At 58.2% G+C, this 21569-nt stretch overlaps 1 protein-coding gene across 3 annotated transcripts; it reads right to left on the bottom strand.

Annotated features, from left to right (window-relative positions):
• Positions 1 to 6: 6 nt before the first annotated feature.
• ADCY6 (adenylate cyclase 6) lies at positions 7 to 20250 on the bottom strand. 3 transcript variants are annotated; one of them, XM_081249696.1, is made up of 22 exons: positions 20097 to 20250; positions 14909 to 15770; positions 11123 to 11272; positions 10608 to 10729; positions 10401 to 10512; positions 10111 to 10238; positions 9435 to 9593; positions 9219 to 9360; positions 8975 to 9103; positions 8678 to 8703; positions 8293 to 8479; positions 7992 to 8089; positions 7727 to 7814; positions 7456 to 7572; positions 7033 to 7191; positions 6558 to 6736; positions 5638 to 5676; positions 5426 to 5555; positions 4874 to 5137; positions 3852 to 4056; positions 2879 to 3003; positions 7 to 2652 (listed from the first exon to the last, which is right to left on the bottom strand). In XM_081249696.1, the coding sequence occupies exons 2-22, from the start codon at positions 15764 to 15766 to the stop codon at positions 2527 to 2529; spliced, it is 3543 nt and encodes a 1180-aa protein (XP_081105822.1). In that variant the 5' UTR covers positions 15767 to 15770; positions 20097 to 20250; the 3' UTR covers positions 7 to 2526. The 3 variants fall into 3 exon arrangements, with proteins under 3 accessions (XP_081105822.1, XP_081105824.1, XP_081105823.1); XM_081249697.1 differs by having other exon boundaries at positions 8 to 2652; positions 8293 to 8440; XM_081249698.1 differs by lacking the exon at positions 11123 to 11272.
• Positions 20251 to 21569: the final 1319 nt, after the last annotated feature.

Below are 21569 nucleotides of genomic sequence, written 5' to 3'. Positions count from 1 at the left end.
TGATTTTTATTGATATTTAAATATATTAAATATTTCACTGAAATACATGGTATACACACCCTCCCCCCCGCCACACACACACTGGTTACATTATAAAACCAAAGTCCATGGGCCTCCCATCCACTGACTCCCCCACCCCAGCTGGCGAGGAAGGGGGCAACGTCAGCCCGGGGGAAGCACACGGCTGGCACTGCGGTACAGGGAGCCAGGGTGTGGACAGGCCCCTCCCACCTGGCAAGCAGCAGAGACAAGTCACCCAAGACTGCAGTCTTCCCACTCTGGTCTCCTTACAGCCTCATCCCCACCCCAGGACCCCACGCAGAACCTTCCTGTCCAGGGATGTGGCTGAGGGAAGGGGAGTTGACTTTCTGTCTGGACCAACTAGTCTTTTCCCCTTCTCCTGCCTTGGCTAAGGAAGTGACTGATGGCCCATTTGGCTGATGCATGAAGATCCCCCAAAGCAGGCAGTACGAGCCAGAAACCAGGCTTCTGCAAGGAGCTAGAGTCAGAAAGGACATGAGAAAGGGCAAGACTACCACCTGCCCCTTCCAATCCCCAAACCCAGCAACTCTGGGACCCTCTCTCCTCCGCCTCTCTAACGCCTCAAAGACAAAGCCATCTTCAATCAAAATCCTGGCTAATGCCTCTGGCTTAAATAGGTACAGACAGAGAAACCAAGGCACCAACTAATTCAGTCCAGAGGCAAGGAGGTTGCAGGGAAGAGGGTAAAAGGCAGGCAGGGATAGGAAGGGAATCTAGGCTCCAGCCCTCCTAACCCTCCTGCCAGCTCTTGCAGGCTTCGTGAGGACTGGGGAGCCCGGAGCACGCTAGGCTCAAGCTGAAGGCTGGGGAAGGCTGGGGAAGGCTGAGGTCCAGGTTCCCTCCCCTAGCCCTTAGTACCAGAATCTGGGTCCTCAGAGGGATCCCATGCGACCCCAGCCCCAAAGCATACCACATCCCAGGACACCAGCTGGGGAGCCCAGGAAACTCCTGAGCCTCTGCCCACCAAACCCCAGACAGTTCAAGTGCAAGGAGCACTGTGGGCCTCAAGCAGGCGCTTGGGTCCCTGCCCCAGGCAGGGAGACAGTCATGCTGCACACGTGGCCCCCAAATGGCACTTAGGGATTTGGCACAAAATGGACTCCTCTCCCCAGGGCCACCCTCTTGCTACCACACCCCATCCCACTCCTGTGCAACAGGGGCATCTCTCTCCAGCCCTTGAAATCAGAAATCCTGCCTTATTCCCAGAAGACAGAGGCCCACAGGAAAGAGGCAACCCAGGGTGGAGAGCCAAGGAGCAGGACCACAGAGACACACAGACCGGGAAAACAGACACACACACAGACCACCATGCACGCACACTTACACAGACACGCAGACCACCATGCACGCACGGTTACACACACGTGCAGACCACCATGCACGCACGGTTACACACATGCAGACCACCATGCACGCACGGTTACACACACGCGCAGACCACCATGCAGGCATGGTTACACACACACACAGGCCCTCCCCAGTGCCAGAGGCGTGGGAGGACAGGTTTGGGATCAGGGCCATCTTCCTCCATGCCCTGGCCCTTTTCTATTTGGCAACAGAAGGGGTAGAGATGCTCCATGCCCCCTTGCAGCAGACAGCAAGAGAGCGCTGGGGCAGAGTGGCCTGATCCTGCCCTTCGGATCAGAGTCTGGCACCACCCCCGTCCCTGGCTGGCCTGCTCTCTTTGGCACCTGCAGGCGAACATCCAGCTCCTGATCTTCTGACATCCCCACGCACACGCTTGCTCTCCGGCTGGGCATTTTCACAGTACCAATGAGACCAGATGCCCCTTTCCCTGGAGCTGTGCAGGAAACGGGACTAATCTGAGCTGGCAGAAGTCCCTTTGTTCCCCTTTGGGGACAGATCATGGGACTAGGATTTGGCAAATGGAAACATTCCCCTGAAATATGGACAGAGCTGGGTCCCCAGAACATCTCCCTCCCGTGCCCTGTGTCTGTGAGGGAAACCTGGCTGGGGTAGGGAGTGCCCAGGACCCATGGTGGGGATGCAGGCATAGCAAAGGAAGGCAAGGATGGAATAGGCACTCTTCAAGCCTGCCCCAGTCTTTATAAAAATATTCCCAGGAAAAAGAGGGAAAGGAAGGGCCCAGCCCTGAGCCTAGTGCCCAGACAGACAGGGAAAGGGCGGGCGTGGCAAGCTGCCGTTTTAATCTCTCAGGCAGGAGACGTCCCCCTGCCTCTGCTGCTGCCCCCTCCCCTGCTCCCAAAAGCTGGAAAAAAGGAGAGAAAACAGCCCTACCCCAGTTAAGAAAGAAAGCCACGTGCATAATCCTCTTGGTATCCCCTCATTCACCAGCCTGAGGGCAGACGAGCATGGTCCAAGTACAGCCTGCTGGGGTGTTCCCTTTTGTGGTCAGCAGGGTCTGGAGGCTCAGCACCCCCTGTCACAGCCTCCCCCAGCGAGCACAGAGTCCACTCAAATGCCCACCTTGGTCCTTTCAGCCGAATTTGCAGCTGGGCCCTGCTAACTGCTGGGGCCCCCATTGAGGAAGTAGGTGGTCATCTCCCCCTTGCCCTTCACCTTGACCACCCCTCGACACTCCAGCTGGTAGCCCTTGGCCGCTAGAACCTGGTACAGGTCCGTGGTCACCTGGGGGGGTGGGGTGGGAGGGGAACCTGCTTAGCCCAGGATCCTTCCTGCTGCATTTGCAGGAGTCCAGGGGTTCTCTGCTCATGCTAGCTCCCCTCCCCCAACCCCGACTCCACCAGCCAGAGAACAGCACCACCCCTCCCCTGTCCTAGCTGACTGCAGAGAGGGTCCTGCGGAAGCCCTCTGGACCCACACCCCTCCCAGCCTCTGCTCACATCCCCCTCACCTGGATTCGGTCCGGGACCCCCGTGCTGTCCATGCGGCTAGAGACATTCACCGTGTTCCCCCAGATGTCATACTGCGGCTTCCGAGCCCCAATGACGCCTGCCACAACTGGGCCCATGTTCAGCCCTGGGGTAGGTGGGGACAGCAGTAAGAAAGCGAGAGCAGTGGCTGTTCCACCGTCAGCCCAGGGAGGCACCCAGCTCCTGGCACCTTTAGAAGGGCCCAGAGAAGAAACCGGAAAAGGGACAAGCCTCCTAGTCGTAAAGAATGGAAGATGCGGGCATATCAGCTGAGGAGCTCCCCCGAGTCAAGACGGCTATGCTAGAACAGCAGCTAATCTACCGATGCGCGCTCTGCGCCAACCACTCTGTAAGCGTTTTACACTATCTCATCCTCTCAACAGCCCCGAAAGGTAGGTATCATCATTCCCGCTTTACAGAAAAGATACCTGAAGTTTAGAGAAGTTAGACAACTTGCTAAATAAGCCCAGTTAAGTGGAACAGCCAGAATTCAAAGCAGACAGTCTGACTCCAGAACCCATGCTATTAACCATTCCCATCCACCAGGTCATCTGACAGGAAGTGCCTCTTATCAGACTGGCCACAGAAAAGGACACGGGTACTGGAGTGTAGCTAAACCTGGTCTTGAACCCCAGTTCAGCCAGTTACTAGTTGTATGACCTTGGCTGAGTTATTTACTCTGAGAGTCCATCTCTTTATCTGTAAAAGGGGATAATAATGTGAGGATTGAGATGTGTTTAAAAAAAAAAAAAAAAGCCTGGGACAGTGCTTAGCCCAGAGCAGGCCTTCAATAAACGGTCTCCGTTCTTACGATCAGACAATATAGGAGGCGGGAGGAAAGGGAAGCCCCACAGGACGCCTGACGGGGAATATGAGACGCCATCCCCAGTCTGCTGCCTCAGCTTCACCCAGAAACGGCCCCGGGAAAACCTGCCATCGGCCGGGCCCTCTCACCGATCTTCATCTGGAAATTGTTGAAGGAGTGCTCATTGATGTGCTTCATCTGCTCCATGAGCCGCATGGCGTAGTCGGCAAGGGCAGTGATGTGGGAGCGGCCCACCTGATCGTAGGTGCTGGCATTCAGCCCGGAGGCAGCCATGTAGGTGCTACCGATCGTCTTGATCTTCTCCAGCTGCCGGAACCGTTCCTCGCTGATGATCTGGACAGCACCGGGGGAGCTGGCTGTCAAGGCAGACAGGCCAAACCCAGCCCTGCCTCAAGCCTCAAGCCTTGCCGTGCCCTGGCCCGCTTCTCCACTTCCCTGGCTCCACACTCCCCTCCTTTCGGTAAGTGAGCCCCGCTGCCAGCCGCTGCTCTCAGTGCAGGACTAAGGAGCCGGGAAAACAGCCTCCCTCGCCGGGCAGCCGTCAAAACCCAAGCCGGGACGTGAGCACACAGCTCCGGGTCAACTTCGACAGCTTGCTACAGAACCCAGAACCACAGGAGGGATACCAGGCATCAGTGATTCCAACCCTCACCTTTGGGGAAACTGAGTCCCAGGCTGAGGAAGTGCCTTCCCTCCAGAATAGGGAACAACCCATTCCTGACCTGGATGTTCAGGTCACTTCTTCATTTTTTGCTTCCATTTTCTCTATTCAGGGGATCATCTTGCTTACTTGGCCCCATGGGGCCATCGTCTACAGATTACCGGCTTCTTCTCCAATGACCCCCACCTGCTACCTATCCTGGCCCCTCCACAGATCCTCACGTCCTCCTGTGCTCCCCAACAATGATGACCCTGCCCCACGGGGGCTGAGCTTGCTGCCTGTGACACCTTCGTGAGCACCTGTCCCTGACTCCACTGTACCTACCCTTTACTCCTACCCCTGACATCTCTGGGTCCCATCAGATCTCCCTTCCTCCTCCCAGTACCAACCATGCCCTCCAATCCTGGCCTTCTTATCCAAAGTTCTCCCCACTCCTCCGGTCCCCAAGTCCCCCCACCCTCTGCCAGCACCAGCCGACTGGACAAGTACCTCATCAAAGTCAGCGATGATCTCGTTGAGCAGCCGCAGGCACTCGACACCCTCATTGTTTGCCTCCAGCTCCACGTAGAACTCAGAGAAGTTGGCAATGGAGGCAAACATGACGGCCACGCACTCACATGACTGATAGTAGAGCTCATCATTCCGGCGCTCCCGGGCAAGGAAGTGGGCGGCCACGTCCTTGGGCAGAATGTTATGTAGCAGCCGCCGGTTGTATGCCTGGAGCTCCTCCATCTCCTCCTTCTCCCCTGTGGCCTGTGGACACCACACCCATCACCCACTGCCCAACATTCACAAGGCGTGGGTGCAGCAGCCAACACCTGGAGATGGGCATCAGAGGGAACCACGTGGAAGAAGAAAGGCATGGACAGGCCTAAAGAACAGGCAAAGAAGTAGAGGGGGCAGGGACAGGATGAGGCGGGGGATAGGGGACGGGCACAGAGGAGGCATGGAGCCAGGGTGGTGGCCAGCCTGAGAGATGCCTGGCATGGCCCAGGCTCTGCCCCTAGGATCTTCCCCCACCCCAGAGGCCCACCCAGTCACCTGCAGTTTCCAGAGGAAGTCCAGGCGGGCAGTTGATTCCACCTGCTGGGCATGCAGATACAGCGCCAGTGCAAACACCAGCAGAATCACGGGGGTCATATATTTGAGTGCCACCCTCCCTGCGGCTGAGCTGAGGGAAGCAGAGGCAAGCTCAGTGTCTGAAGGAGGCATCTGGCAGCCCCACCCTTTGCTGCCCTGGAGCCCTCACTCACCAGTCCAGCCCACTGCTGAAGGTCTCGTTGGAAGAAGCCCTGGCAGGAAGACACAAGAGACAAAGTCATCGGTTCTTCCTGGGTTGCCAGGTTGGGGCACATGGAAGGGGAGGCAGAAACTGCATTTACTGAGCACCATAAATCAGGCACTAGGCCGAGGCTTTTGCTCCTATTAACTCATTAAGAGCAGAGGTTCCACTCCTGGCTCCTCTACTCACCAGCTACGTGACCTGGAACGAGTTGCTTAACTTTCTAAGCCTCGGCTTCCTCATCAATCAACGAGGGATCAGATCTAAATAATGCACGCAAAAGGCTTAGCAGAGCGCTTGGCATCAGCAAGCCTTCGATAAGTGTTACTTATAATAATCTTTACAACTACCTTGTGATATAGATGGCATTGCCGTTTTACAGGTGAGGAAATTGAGGCTCAGAGAAGTTAATTCAACGATCCAAAGACACACAGCTAATAAGTGGCAGAGTAGGGATTCAAACAGCAGACTCCAGAGGCTTTTTCTACCGCACCATGTATTTCTACCACATACGCCGAGGGGTGAGGTTTTGCAGAGGAAAACCCAGTGTGTTGTCCCAGGCAAAGCCCTCAAGTGGGAGTCAGAGTTTTGGTTCCTTTCCTAGCCAGGGCTCTACCACCAAGCAGCTGTGTGACCTACAGGTAGTTAAGAGTGGATATGAAAGCAACATGCAAATGCAAGAGCGAATTTTTTTTTAATGTCTAGCCTAAAGACCAAGGGACTTCCCAGGACTGGGGTTTCCCTGAGGTGACTGTTGGGGGTCACGTGCTGCCTCCTTTCCCCCCACATGTGATGGGTGAGTGGTAGCATTCCAAGGGCACAGGGGGCTCACGGTGACCCAGCAGGGTCAAGAGGCTCCTGGGGGACTCAAGGGGCTGCAGATAAACTCACAAGCCATGGACGCCAAGCAGTAGGTCATAGTTGTCAAAGACGGTGGCTGGGGGACCCAGCAGAAGCAGCACCAAATAGATGAGCCCCAGGACAAAGATCATGGCCAACTTCCCGATGCTACTGATGTGCAGGAAGACAGAGCTGGCCAAGAGACTCAGCAACATGTTCCCGACGAAGTACTGGGGAGCAATGGCAGAGGCAGTGTTGGGTGAAGGCAGAGGCCATGGCGCTCCCGTGCAGGGAGAACACTGCACGCCCCCACCTGACCCCAGCTCCCCTCCACAACCTCAAACCCAAACCTCCTTCACCCTCCACACACCCCTAAAGCACACCAGGGCCCCGGGCTGCTCCTGGAGTTGGAGACTCTGGTGAGATCCTGGGTCCCCAGGGCCCATCACCAGGCCTGGCACAGAAGAGTCGATAACCGGAACTGATCAGGAACCCCCCCCACCCCTTCCGAGCACCACTTGGACACCTCAGGGAAGCTGCAAGTGGGTGCGGTGCCCTCACACAGGGGAGCATCCAGGCCCAGTGAGTAATTGAGCTGCTGCAGGTGGCAGGCGGTGATGTCAGCAGGTGTTAAATTCAGCATCCGGGCTGCGCAAGTCCGTATGGGGGTGTGGTTACAGGTGAACTGCAAAGGTCGGGGGAGGTATATCAGGGTAACCGGGGAGGGGAGGGGTTACAAGGGCCATGCCTTATAACCCCGGGGCCCTACACCCCAGGGGCCCAACTTCTCACTGAGGGATGACAAGAGGTAGGGGGAGCAAGGAGAGAGGACAAGGGTTAACCTCACCCTTGCTTTGGGCAGGAAATGTGTCTCATTCCTCTCTGTACCCCCAGCACCCAGAGTGCTTGGAGCAGACCAGGGGCAGAAACATTCCCACTGGAGCTTTACCATGTTGACGACGGCAGAGATGAACACAAGCAGGACGGAAAAGATGCCAACCGCAGTGCTATGTGCCCGCGAGCGGACGATGCTGCGAGACAGACGTCGCAGGGCCTGAGGGAACAGCTGCCGGGAGGCGGGAGACAGAGGGACGGAGGCCACGTCAGCCAACGGGTAAGGTCACCCAGGGATGGGGCCCAATGGCAGAGGCTCGGCCTTCTCCTCCCTCCCCGCCCTTGGCCTGGCCTCCCCCACCAGCCCTGGAAGGCCCCCCACATACGGAGCCACAGGAGTACACGGCGCAGGTCAGCACGGTGACCAGCAACAGCAGGAAGATACTGGCATAGATCCCAAGCATCAGGGCTGAGCTGGGGCGGAAGAGGGCCAGGGAAAATGTTACTCTGGGAGATCTCGACATCCTCGTCCCACTCCCTGGGAAGGCAGGATGTGGGCCCCAGGGACGGTGTGCTTGCGAGGATGCTTAGGAAGGTTGTGGGAAGTGGTAGCGGGAAGGGAAGCCAAGCGAGGAGGGACAGGGCTCTCACGGTGGGAAGACGAGGAGCTGGATGAAGCAGATGAAGCAGGAGACCAACAGGGCACAGGCCACGTAGGCTCCGAAGCGGGGGTCCACCTTGCGCGAGTACTGAGGGAGAGGAGACTGAGCTGGGCGCTGGCTCCGCCCTGGGGAAGGTAGGGCACTACCAGTTGGCCCAGTTGATATGAACCCCCACTGTGCCCTGTGGTCACCTCCCCACTCCCCAGAAACCTCACCTGTGCTCAGACCTCCCTGCCGGGACCCCCCCTCCTCCCCCAGCCCTCCTCCTTCTGCCCTTGCATCCCCCAAACCTTCTTTTCAAGATCCTCTCTCTGGAAGGTGAGCAGGAACCGGCGCACGTGGTCCTTGCGCAGCTGATCGATGCTGCGGGCATCGATGGCACGGCCCAGGAACTCGTCTACCTCATCCTCAGGGTTCAGGGCGTCCTGGGGACCCCGGCTGAGGGCAGGGGACATGGCTTCACCAGGTGCCTGAGCACTGCCATGTGACAGGCGATGAGAAGGGAGGGGCACAGGAAGCACTCAAAGAAGGAGTGTGAGCGGGGTAGGTGGCACCTGCTCCCATAAGACACATCTAAGGTCCAAGGAAGAGGGGGGTCTTGGCTCCCCGCAGCCCCGCCCCAGGGTGCAAATGCCTTCGCCCAGCCCTTCTTCCCTACTCCACAACCTGACTTACTTGTCTTTGCTGGAATCATCAATGCCCTGGAGAAAGGGAGAGTGTGCGAGTGAGGTGAAGGGCAGGCGACCTGCACGTCTACAAGCCCTTCCCCACCCTCAGCACCGCGCTGACGGCTCTCCCCATAGACCCTGGGGGGATTGGGACCCCTGGGGTGAAATCATCCCTCCTATCCCCAATTCCAGAAACTACGGAGACAGCGGCCATGACGAGGAAGGCGGAAGAGGCAAGAGGACACAGAGTGCTGAGGGAGACAGGAAAGCGAGGCCCCAGGTCCCAGCGCTGTGGGCCCCTCACCATCTGCCGGAAAGCCTTGGAGTCCTTGGTCCGGGAGAAGGTGCGGTCGGGCACCCAGCGTGGCATCAGTCCCTCCATGGAGTTGGCCCGCGCCCGCTGCAGCTTGGCCAGCATGGCCTTCTCCTCTTTCTGTGTGGGCAGCGTGGGCACAGGCTGGGAAGAGTGGCCCGGAGAAGGCCTCTGCCAGCTGCCCCCATCTGCCCCTCTCCCCGTCTGCCCACCCCCGCCCCACCCCGGCCCTGACCCGTTTCTGGCTGGCTCCCAGGATGAGGAAGGTCTCAATGTGCTGCTCCTTGAGGTAGGCGTTGCGCTCCCCGCCACGGCCCGGCTCCACCTCGTAGTCCCCGTTCAGGTACTGCAGCGTGGCCCGAGTGATGTGGATGCGGCTGCGCGGAACAGGAGGGTGAGACCCCTGCTCTGCCAGGGGCTCCCGTCCCTCGCCCCCTGGACGCACGCTCACCCGGCCCGGCCCCCGGCCTCCATGTGATTGGCCAGAGTCACGTCATTGGACCACACATCGAACTGCCATTTCCGCAGGCCAAGGACGCCGCAGTGCACGCGCCCGCTGTGGATGCCCACGCGCATGTTCACGTTCACACCTGTCACCTCGCGCACCAGCCTGGGAGGAGGCAGCCTGGCTTAGCTCCCGGCACAGTCCTCCCCACTCCCAGCCCAGAGCCCAGGCCCTGTGCTCGCCTTGGAGCCAAGTGGGCAAGGACAGACCCAGTCGCAGGGCACACGGCACACCCTCAGCAGGACACGGGCAACAGGCTGCATGGGGCCCAAGGACAAATGTTCGGGAGCCCTGTTCACCAGCAGGGGCCCGGCAGCATCTGATGGGACTGAGCTAGGAGAGGAGGAATCACTACCCTCCCTTTGGGCCTACTCAGCTGGTATCTTCTCCAGCCCAATTCCCCCTCACCCTGGCTCCCCCTACCCCATCCCAGCTGGCTGGAGTCTAAGGTGCACATGGGTCTCCACACAGGCTGAAGAAAGATCCTTTCCCCTCCCCAGTGATGGATCTCCAAGACACGGAGACAGCCAAGACTGAGAAAAAGTCCCAAGGACACATCAAAGGGTAGGAGCAGGTTGGGGCACCCTCAGTTCCAGGAAGCCTGGGAGGGGACGGTGCTCACGAGATGGCCTCGATCATGTCCACCCCCATCTCCACGCAGCAGTGGGCATGGTCTGCCCGGGCCTCCGGCAGCCCTGACACACAATAGTAACAGTCCCCTAAGATCTTGATCCTCAGGCAGTGATTTTCCTAAAGGAGAAAGAGTGGGGGGAGAGTCACCTTTACTCTGGCCCAGCCTGCCTGGCCCACTACCCTCACTGCAGATTCCCTCGGCCCCCATCCCCCAAGGCCGCTGCCAATGAGGCTTGCCCTCACCCCGTCGGCCCCACCCCCAAGCTCTAGCACCCTCACCGCAGCCAGCTTGTCAAACCGGGCAAAGAGCTCATTCAGGGTCATGACCAGCTCCTGCGCCGTGCACTGGGATGCCAGGCTGGTGAAGCCTTCAATGTCTGCAAACAGGATGCTGAGGACGACGGCAGAAGATGGGAAGGGCGATGTGGCCCTCAAAGACTCCCAGATCCCACACCTCTCCCGGCATCTTCCCCACCCCCACCCTACCTGACATTGTCATGCTTCTGGATGTAGATCCTGTGAAACATCATGTCTTCTTTCTTTGTGTTGATGTCTTCTTTCATCTCCATGGCAACATGCTGGGGCAACACGGACAGCAGCAGCCGCTCCTAGACCAGTGGTTTCAACAGAGGACCACTATCTTCTTGGCCTCACATTTTAATCCTTCCTGGTCCCTCCACATCCCCAAAACCCTCCCAGACCTCTCTGGAGACCTGAGCTTCCCTTCTGGACCGCGGCCTGACCCTCCCCCATTAGAGTCCTCAGCAGACATACATCCCAGCCTTCTCTGACCACACCCCACTCAACCCCTCAGATGCACTCCATCTACTCCCTCCCACCCTCAGACAGGACAGGAACCCAGTGTCAAAGGGCCTCTGTGATGCACAATCAGGGGGAACCATTCACACTGTTCCATGGAGTTGCATGAGGTGGTGGATCCAATCTGCAAGCTATTTGCAGGTGAGATGTGGGAAGGCCGTGATCAGGGGGGGCAGCCCCACCTGCTGCCGATTCTCATGCTGCAGGTGCAGCCGGGCCTGGATGTAACCACGGGTCTCCTGAAAGGCCTGGCGCTGAGACACCTCAGCCGGGTAGTGTGTGCAGATGCCAATGACATTGGTGCAGAGGAACAGCAGCATGTTGGCACCGAGCTGCAGAGGGGTGGCAGAGGCAAACGGTGACCACCCCCAACACACACAGGTGCAACTAGCTAGGCTCTCTGTAGATGCACTGCTTTGGGGAGGAAGCCAGGATCCTGTGCCCTGTCTTGCCCAAGCTGTCCCCACCCCTGCAATACCTCCCCATCCCCACAGGACTCCAGCTCCCTGCCTGGATCACTCCATGGCTAGAAATGTGATCTTCTCACAGCTCCTGGGAGAAGAAGCACCAACCAGGGCCAGGTAGGTCACAGGGCCTGGGCCCAGCACACCATAGTGTGTGCTGACAAATGGAAAAAAAAAAAAGACAGAAGCACCAACCAGGGCCAGGTAGGTCACAGGGCCTGGGCCCAGCACACCACAGTGTGTGCTGACAAAATGATGAAAAAAAAAAGGACAAATGAGCTCCTCCTGCATGTGGTTCTCCTTACAGGACGACACCCAGGAGATCTGAGCTCCACATCTTCCTGTGAGTGCCCAGGACAAGTCACCTCATCTCTAGGGGCCTGTTTGCTCATCTAGAACCTGGAGAGGGAGAATAAGATCTCCAAGTTCCCTCCCTGCCCTCACATAAATTAATATAATAATAATTCTATTATTATCATTACTGGAGCTAATTTGTTGGCTGCCTACAAACGTGCCTAGATTCTATAGCTGTCCTCCGTATGTTAACGAAGGAACTTCTCACAACTCTATGAAATCAGTAGCATTATCTCATTTGAAAGGTGAGGGACTCAGGCACAGAGAAGCTGTGTAACTTGCCCAAGATCACACAGCTGGTAGTAGCCAGTGTGGGACTTGAGTCCAGGAGAGTCAGACTCCAAAGCTGTGTCCTAACCCTACTGTAAACTACATTCCAGGTTCCCAGGATTCCTACTCACTCCACTCACCTAAGCTCTTGAGGCCCAGCCTCAGAACTCAGGCTTGGGAATCATCAATTCTACTGACACAAAGAACCCTTCGGAATTGGGATGGGGTGCCACCATGCCTGGCCACCCCCAACACTTGGCCCAGCCAGGCCCCATGCCCTAGGACCCCGATCCTAGGATGTTCCGCCCTCAGTCATCAGCAGCAGCACTGACTGCAGAGCAAATCTAAGGGAAGCCGACCTCAGTGTTTCTGGAAGTTCAGGGGTTAACCTGGAACTTGTGGCTCCACCCCAGAGTTGGCTGGGGCAGGGCTCTGGTTTGGGGAGAAGGGAGGGCAAGAGCACCAACTGGAAGCCAGGAGTTCTGGGCTCTGCCCGGAACCAGAACTAGTCCTGCAAACTTGGGCATGTCACTCAATCTCTGGGACCTTGGTTTCATTTTCCTTGGGTAAGATGGAGGGGTCCGGTAAACCCCCAGCCATCTCCAGCTCCCGTCCTCTAGGATTGGCCTCCCAGCTTCCCTTCTCAGTCCAGCTCACAAGGGCCCCCCCTCCCAGCAGCAGGGGTGAAGAGGGGGGCACACTATCTCCCCCGGGGGTTTCTAAGAATAGCCCCCAGTGGGGGAGAAGGAAAGGGGGGCAAACCAGGCAACTTCCCTTCCTGGCCCCAGGAGCCCAAGAGGAAAATGTGAGTCATGGTGGAGGGAAAGGGAAGGGGGACAAGAGACCGAAATAGATCTGTACACAGACCCCTATCCAACTGTGAGAAAAAATGGATATCGGGGCACTATAGGAGGCTCCAGGCTGGGCTGGGGCACTGGGTGAAACTGCTCAGTGCGTCTGAGTGAGCAGGTCATAGGAGGATGAAGGGGCTGGATCCGGGAAGGGGCTAACCAAGGAGCCTAGGAAGGAGGCCACAGCCCCACCCTACCCAGAAACCTGTAAGCCAGCTGGGTGCAGGGAACCTGTACGCCAACTGCATGTAGAATCTAGGCATGTTCTCAGCTCAGAGAGGTGGTATGGGCCGCCCTGGCCCCAAGGACTGACACAGGGCAGGGGCAGCTTTCTTCACTCGCCCACTGGGTGAGGCAGGGTGCCCCGCAGAGGCAGGAGACCGGGATAGCCCTGGCCTCCATGGGACTGCGCGTCCCCAGTCAGGCCCTGGGCTTGGCTCTGGGCACCATGCCAGCTGAGAGCAGGGAAGAGACACCCACCTACCCCAGCCAGCCAGAGAGGATGGGGGAAGGGAGGCACCACCCCCAAGCTCCTCATTCCCCAAGAGGGCAGTCCAGCTCCAAAGCCCAGTGCGACAGCTACCCTGGAGGGAAACTGGGGGCTAGCAGCGGCAGAAGGATCCTGGCCCTTTGAGAGATCTGAGAGCGCCCTGCGGGTATGTGCTCCACAAACAAACCGGCTATGAGGTTACTCTTAAGAAGGTACATTCTGTTCCACGGGCTGGGCAGGGAAGGGCATCATGCCAGAGCACCCAGCTTCGCACCCTGGGAGCCCCAGGCAACTTCCTCTTTGTAGGTGGGGCTAGGGTGGGCTACAGGCCACAAGGCCTGGGCAAGGCAGAGGCTGGCTCCCTCAAACCTTGAGCGAGACCGAGGACAGCACCATCTAAATCAGGGTGCCAGTGCAGGGCTCTCGAGGTGTGCTGGCTGGGGGGCTGTGCCTACAGCCGCCCCTAAAGGATCAGCTGGGCAAGAGCCCCTGTCCCTGGTCTGGGGGATGACACGAGACGGCCAACACCACCGGCTCACATCTCTCTGCAAGGGACATCCGGAAGTCCCTTCACTGGGAGCCATCCCCTGCAGCATCCCCGCAGCTCCCTGCCTCCAGGTGAGAGCGCTACCCTGTCCGGTTTTACTCCACTCAGAGAGGGTGGGGCCCTGAGAGCAACATCATGAGGTAGATACTATTTTTATCCCAGTTTTACAGACTGGGAAACGAAGGCTGGGAGAGGCAAGGTTAGCTGTCTACGATCTCACAGAGAAGAATGCAGCCCACTGGACAACCGGGGCTGTCTGCAGCCAAGCCTCTGCGACAGCCTCACCTCACACAGCACTCTGAAGCCAGAAGTGGGAGCCCACAGGGGCAGAGAGCCTCAAGGCAGGCTGCCAGAGCCCTGGTGCCCAGTGGGAAGAGGGCGGGGTGCGGTCAGAGCCTAAAGCCCCTCTTGTCAACAGTCCAGCCCCAAACGACTCCCGGTCCAGGACAGAACTGACCCACTCATCACCTTCCCTGTCCTTCCGGAGCTGGCCTCAGTCCAGGAGAGAGGCAACTCCTCCCTTGCTAACTGCATCCAAAACCTACTCGATCACTCCAGATCGCCATCTAGAGCTGCCCTGCAGGGAAGGCACCAGGCCCTGAGTCTCAAGTGTCAACTTGGGGCCGGAGATGCCAAAGTCTGGATGTCGCCCACCCAGCCCTCTCAGCCCTGCCCCAACCCTGGGGCTGAACGTCGCCTGCCCACCTCCAGCCTCACGTTGGGTCTCTACAGATTATGCTATTGCAAGGGCCTCAGGCTAAAGGGCTGTAGACTGTGGCCCACGGGGACGGAGCACAGGCTTTAGGTTCTGGAGCCTTCCCTTCCCTTAGCAGTGCCTTCTGCCCCAGATCCCAAATGGAGACCCACCCCTCCTCCCAGATACAGCCAGACGTCTGTCTCCCGTGTCCACCCGTGACTCTCCCACCCTCGATTAGCAGACCCCTTCTCATTCCCGGACTGGTGCCCCCATGCCTACCTCCCCAACTACCCACCTGCTTCCAGAGGAAGGCATCACCACGGTTGAGTTGCCAGGCCAAGATCAAGTGCAGGGTGGAGAGGCCCAGGCCACTGAAGACAGCGGCCCGCATGCGGATGGGGAGAAGCGTGTAGGTGATGTAGACGAAGAACACGGGGCACCAGAGGCCTACAGAAGGGCTGCGGGGGCTGGCTGCCAGGGCGCCGCCAACCTGCACGGCTGCCAGGATGCCCAGCACCACGTAGCTCACCAGCCACATGGAGTCCTGGCGGAAGCTGTGTCGGTTGCACACCACCATGAGCGCCACGAAGAGGACGGCGGCGCAGGCCAGCAGGGCCACGTAGGCAGGCTGAGGGTGGGCAGGCGCCGCGTGGAAGGCCAGCAGCACGGCCGTGAGCAGCACGAGCACAGCCATCAGCAGTGTCAGGCTGCTCTGGTTCATCTGGAAAAAGTACCTCTGGTACAAGCGCTCCAGCTTGGCCGAGCGGAACTGCTTCGACTGGAACACCTGCACCAGCCGGCGCCAGCAAGCTCGGCTGCTCCTGGCAGCCGCGTCGGGGGCCCCTTCAGTGGCCCCGACTGCCACGGTCACCTCAGGGTCCTCGAAGCCCAGGGCCACGGCCCGCAGCCCCAGCTCCGGGCCCTTGCCTGGGCCACCCCTCCGGATGAAGGCCTCATCCTGCCAGGGGCACCGAGGTGCGGCTGTGGGGGTCGGGCTGGGTGGCTGCGCACCCTGAAAGCAGCTCATGTAACGGGGTGTGCAGAAGCCGCTGGAGCGAGTCCCGCGGCGTGGACGCTTCTGCCCATTGCGCTCGCCCCAGGCTGTTTTCCGTTCATCCACTTTGGGGACCAGGAGGCCACTAAACCATGACATCCTGCTGGGAGGAAAGGAATGAGGTGGTGTTAATACCACCGTTACTGCCGCCAGCAGCAGCTTTCATTAACCGAGCGCTTCCCGTTACCAAGCTGAGCAACTCAGACATATCCTCCTCCTGAAATGACTCTGAGGAAGACCAGGGTATCCCCAGCCACCAGGTGAGGAAACTGAGACAGAGGGAGGTGAAGTCACTTGCCCGAGATCAAGCAGCCACACAAGTGTGAGAACCAAAATTCTAACCCAGATCTGTCTGACTCCAAAGCAATTCATTTAAACATTCACCTCTTCCCTAAAAGGCACTGATTTCTTGGTGGTTACAGACCCACTCGAGTGCCTGTCAATGAGAAAAGCCTCCCAGTTCAGGAGAGAGAGGGCACAGCCCAAGCAGGGGCAAGCACCACCCCGCACCGGCAGACTGTTGCCACTGGTGTCCCAGTGGAACCTGATCCTCTGATTTTTCAACAGAAGCTGAATTTTTTTAAATGGAGGCTTTAGCATGACATCTCGTGACTTTTAAACGTTGGCAAGTAATTCACACTTTTCAACACTGCAAGCCAAATAAATCACATCTACGGAATGAATTCAGCCTGTGAGCTGCCAATCGGTGACCTCTGTACCACAGGGAATCTCTTTCCACATCCGTCCCCATCACACTCACACACTGTGCACACTTCACAGAGTTAAATTCAACTCCTCCCTCCGGTTACAGCTTCAACAAAACTTCCTCAGGAAGATGTCCCAGCTCCCCCACCCAGACTAAGTTTGGCCCCCTGTTCACCCTCCATACATTTCCTCCATGGTACTGATCACCATTATCGTTAAATAATCCCTTGTTTAATGTGTGACTCTGCCCCTCTGACTATAAATGTTAGGAGGGAAGGGATGATACCTATTTTGCTCAGCACTTTATCCCCACCCCAGGTACCCCAAATACTGAGCCTGGCTCACAGTAGGAACTCAACCAATTTATAAGTTGAAAAGAGAGAAAGAAACCAAGCTCAAGAGCATTGGTATAGAGAAGCTAACGTGAAATAATAATAACGATATGATTCTTCATCTTTCTCACTGCACTCCAGTCCTCTTAACCTCTTTGCTGTTCCCCAACACACCGTGCACAGGACAGCCTGGGACCTTGGTGCTTGCTGTTCCCTCTGCCTAGAATAAGAGCTCCTCCAGGTCACAGCTCAAATGTCCCCTTATCAGCGAGCTTTCCCTGACCACTCTATTAAAATAGCAACCCCCTTTCCTGGAGCTCCCTATCTCTCTTCCGAGCTTTATGCTTTATTTTTCTCCACAGCTCTTATCAGCAGCTGCCATTCTATATATTTTTCTTATTTGTTCATTGTCTGTCTCTCCTAACTGGGATGTCAACTTCACGAGGGCAAGGATTTGGGCCTGCTTTGCTCACTGCTACATCTGCAACACCTGGTGGGGTCTAAATAAATGTTCGTTGAGTAGATAGGCGGGTAGGTGGGTGGATGGATGGATAACACTCCCATGCACTTTCCCTCTGCTTGAAACTTTTCGAGGTCCTTTCACATACCCAAGTCCATCTGATCTTCACCAAAACCCTGTGAGGCTGGTCCTGTGGCCATCTGGGGCACAGGACAGATTTGACAGCCAAAAAAAAAAAAAAAAAGAAGAACTGAGGTCCACGGTAGTTTTCTACAGCTGGCCCAAGTTCTAGAGATCACAAGTAATCAAGTCAGCCCCAAATCTCACGTCTCCAGGAGGGAAGTGGCTTGACCTGGGGGAAGGGGAGGACTCCATGACAACACCCTCAATGTGTCTCCCAGCTGAGCCCAGCTCAGGAGGAGGTGAGGGTGAGAGCACTGCCACCCATGGATGCCTGTGTCCCCACCAGGGCCACCCTCCTCCATGCCCACAGGGCACCCTGAGGGGCTCCTCGTACTTAAACCTGCAGAGCTAGCAGCACTGACGTTTGTACTCACTAGGGGACAAGGCGGAGAATACCCAGAGCTTGCCCCAGGTGGGCACAGGACCAGACGCTCAAGCCACAGAAGCAGTGCTCCAAGCAGACACCCAGGGGCCCACAAAGCAGAAGGCGGACTGGGGACCTCTCTGCACATGGGAAACCCCCATCTCTGGTACACCCTCCACCAAGTACTCTTGGCATCCCTTCTCCTATATCCCACGGAGCAGCAGGCCCTTCAGCCCCTTAACATCACCAATGGCACCATCTGGAGGGACAGATCAAAAATCCAAGACTTTTGGTCAGGCTGACATTTGGCAAAGGTCACCAAAGAAAGTCTGGCTCTTCGAAACACTTCATTAGAAACAAGATCTTTGGAGTGAGACCACGTTTCAAACCTTATTGTGATTCTTTGCTAGCCTCGCAGCCTTGGACAAGTTACTTCACCTCTCTATGTCACTTTCTTCACCTGTAAAATGGGAACAATAAGAGTTGCGAGGAAAGAATGTAACAGCACCCGTCAGGCATATAGTACACACTCAATAAACATTAGCTCTTCTCCTCACCCTACACCACTTTGAACCCAAAACCCTGCCAGCGTCCAAGAGATGGAAAGACAGGAAAATTGTGAGCAAAAACCCACACCCCCCCAGCCAGTCAGACGCCTGGCCCTATCAGTCCCTGTGTCCTCGGCTGTCAGTCCCGAGACCTGCGTGAGACAGAGCCCAGAGCAAGCAGGTTTCCCACTGCCCCCCATGACACTCTGCTCCAGCCTCCTGCCCCTCGCCAGTCCCCTGACCTGTCCTCACCACCCCCCACCCCACTGGCCAGACCTCTGTTCCCAAAGTACCTGTTTCTGGCCATGCTCCCATCCCCCTGGAAGCACAGCCTAGCATGTGGCTTGTACCCACAGAGGAAGGCACGTACACTGTCCAGGGGAATGCATGACCCTCCCAAGAACACTCTGACCCCACAAGTGGATAGCTTCAGAGATCTGTAATTGTCCAACCAACTGCAACCATCCCACCCTGGGCTCCATTCCAGGCACTGCCCATCTTGGAGAACTTACTCCTGGCACCCCACGCCAGGCTGGTACGGCAGGGAACAGGGCAGGGCACTGGTCAAAGCCACAAAACTTCCCTACATGGGGCCCCAACCCTCCTTGCCCAGGAACCCATCACTATGAGCCACAGACCACCTCCTTCCTCCCCAGAGATAGGCTCCTGAGCTTGTGCCTCCGACCCCCTCCTTCCCTGGGTTCTGGTTTCTTTGCTCTCTCTCACAGATCTGCTACTCCAGGCACCACCGGCTCCCAAGGATGGAGCCATGTCCATTCAGCCTGGCAGACTGAGGCCCAGTGTCTCCTAGACCCCAGGTCCCTCCCGAACCTGGATCCTCCAGCCTGAGACCCAGAGTCTGAAGCAGGCCAGGGCCCAGCCCCAAGGATGGCTCTGCACGCTGCTTCGCCCAAACCCTCTTCCTGGTCACCTCCTGTTCCCAGGAGGTGGCAAAAGGAGGCTCCAGGGGATTTAAAAGGACTTCAGAAAGTTCATGGAAGAAGGCACTACCCAGGCAGGGCACTTCAGTGCCAGCACCGCCCACCAGGCTGGGATGTGGGCCTCAATTACAGGCCTGTCCAGATGTAGAGAAACCTCCCCAGGGCCTGTATCTGGAGGTCCAGCAACCCTTCTCCTCCCTTCCCCAGCCCTTGGTCTCCCTAAAGACTGCACTGAGGTCCCACCTCCACCCAACCATACAAACTCCACCAGGGTCCTCCAGTCACAGGGGTACTCCAGTAAGCAGAGGGTATAGGAAAACAGTCCACCGCCTGATTCCACCTCTCGCTTTTCAGTCAGGCCCCAGAGCCTGTTCTGAATAAAGTCTGCCCACCCTGCAGCGGGCCTGGACACCAGCCCTTTCATTCCCAAGGTCTGGGGTGAGGGGAGGGGGACTCCTGCAGACAGAGGGCATCCCTCCCTCCGCCCAGGCTGCCTCCCCTTCCCCGAAGCACAATCACACTCTACCTCAAACTCGGAGGCTCACCCACAGCCCTGCTGCAAAAACCTCAGGACAGCCCCTCCCCCAGTACATGCCTCTCCCCCTCTTCCCAGCAAGCCGGGAACTCGCCCCGGGTGGAGGAAGGGAAGCACAGGGAAGGGAGTGAGGGTGGGAGCCTTGAGCCCCGGACCCAGGACTCCTCGATTCCCCATCTCCTCCCGGACTTCCCTCCGCCAGCCTCGACGGCCTCGGGCTCCCCCCGCGCCGGCTTCCCCGCCCGGACCACAAAACTCCCGGGAGCCGCACGGGAGTCTGCCAGCCGCACGGAGACCCGAGCGCCGAGCGCCGAGCGCCGGGCGCCGCCGCCTCCCCAGACGCTCCTCCGCGCGGTCTCACCTGCCGGCTGGGGTCGGCGCCTCTCCGGGGCCTTCGCCCCGCCGCCGCCGCGGGCTCCGGCCGGCCGGCCGGCCGTCCCGCGGTCCTGCTCCGTGCCCGCGCGTCCCGGCCGCCCCTCCCGCCGTCCGCAGTCCGCCGGGCCCTCGCCCCCTCCCTTGTTGTCCAGCGCAGCCGCCCTCTACCCCGGATCCAGAAGTCCCCTCCCCGCGGGCTCCCGGACTACCCGCCTTAAAGGCACAAGCTCCTTTTGTCTGGACACCCCCTCCCCCTCCCCGGACGCCGGGCAGGGTAGCCGGTTCCCCTTCGAAGGAACGGGGTAGGGGTGGGGGAGACCGAAGAATGGAACCCCTCCCTCCGCGCGCCCCCTCCTCTCCTCCGGCCGCTCCCTCCCCCAGTCTTGGGAAAACAAGCGGCTACTGTTCTGGGATCAAGACCCCGGGAAGGAGCGGGCCGTCCAGCCCGCTCCCTCTTCCCTCCACCCCCGGGCTGCGTCCTCCAGCATTCTCTTCCCACCCTCACCCCAGGGGTCCCCAAAGGCGCCGGGCAAACCCACCCTCTAGCAGCGATTACCAACCCCCCTCCCGCCCAGCACACCGAGGGTCGGCTTCCTTCCTGGCGGGGTCCCCTAAGCTGAACCGGTGCCCAGCACCCACTCCTCACCCCCATCTCCCCTCCTCCCTCCCCCAGCCCCCACCCTGCCATTCCCGCCCCGCCTGCCACGGCCCTGCTCCCCCACCCCCAGGGAACTCAGTTTAATAATTAATTAAGATTTCATTCCACAAGGCGTCAGGTGTGTGCGGCCTGCTTCCCCACACACCGCTTTTTCCCTCCTCCCCCAACCCTCCGGGGCGCTGGCCCCAAGCAAACCTCCTACACCCTGAGCCCAGAAGGGGGCCTGAGAGAAGGGGCACTCTCCACGCTGCCCACCGGCCCCTCTCTCTCTGGGGAGCTCCTCCAGCACCTGCCCACGTGGAGAGTCCCTCCCTGTCTACCCCCCCACCCCCGCACCTTTTACCCAAAGGGTTGTGCTTCCCTGAGGAGTGTGGAGGGTGGAGAGAGGGTGCATTGCTAGGGTACTGAGAAATTTGTTTGGGGCTTTTACTTCCCACGTTTTCAAGCACGGAGCTGCGGCCCCAGTTACCTGGGTGATGGGAAAATCTCGTGGAAGCTGCTTTAACCCTTTGAGGGTTAGAAAGATGGTGTAGCCAGAAAGGAGAAGAAGGTTAATAAACTCACCCGGGATGCAAGTGATTCTGACTTTAGAGGGGATGCCAGTCCTTCAGAGCTGGAAAGAGGGCAGCTTATCTGGCTTCCCTTGGAGGCGGGCTCCCTGTTGCCTCATCCAGACCTGTAGCTCCTCCTTCCTTTGGCAGCCCCTTCCCCACCCAAGGTCCCACAGCCTAGATAGCTGAAGCTGCTCCCTCAAACCCAGCCTTCCTGGTATTCTAGTCCTTCAAGGCCCAACTCTGGTCC

This window comes from Mesoplodon bidens (genome assembly GCF_964165515.1).
Source record: "Mesoplodon bidens genome assembly, chromosome: 11".
NCBI classification, from domain to species: Eukaryota; Metazoa; Chordata; class Mammalia; order Artiodactyla; family Ziphiidae; genus Mesoplodon; species Mesoplodon bidens.
Note: the sequence above shows the minus strand (reverse complement) of the source record. Positions and strands in the feature narration are given on the sequence as shown.

Coding starts and splice junctions, on each gene's coding strand:
- ADCY6 (XM_081249696.1), bottom strand. CDS start 15,766: ATGTCATGGTTTAGTGGCCTCCTGGTCCCCAAAGTGGATGAACGGAAA. Junction 9,594..10,110: donor GACATGATCGAGGCCATCTC/GTGAGCACCGTC, acceptor GCCTCCTCCCAG/GCTGGTGCGCGAGGTGACAG. Junction 8,480..8,677: donor GATGATTCCAGCAAAGACAA/GTAAGTCAGGTT, acceptor GTCACATGGCAG/TGCTCAGGCACCTGGTGAAG.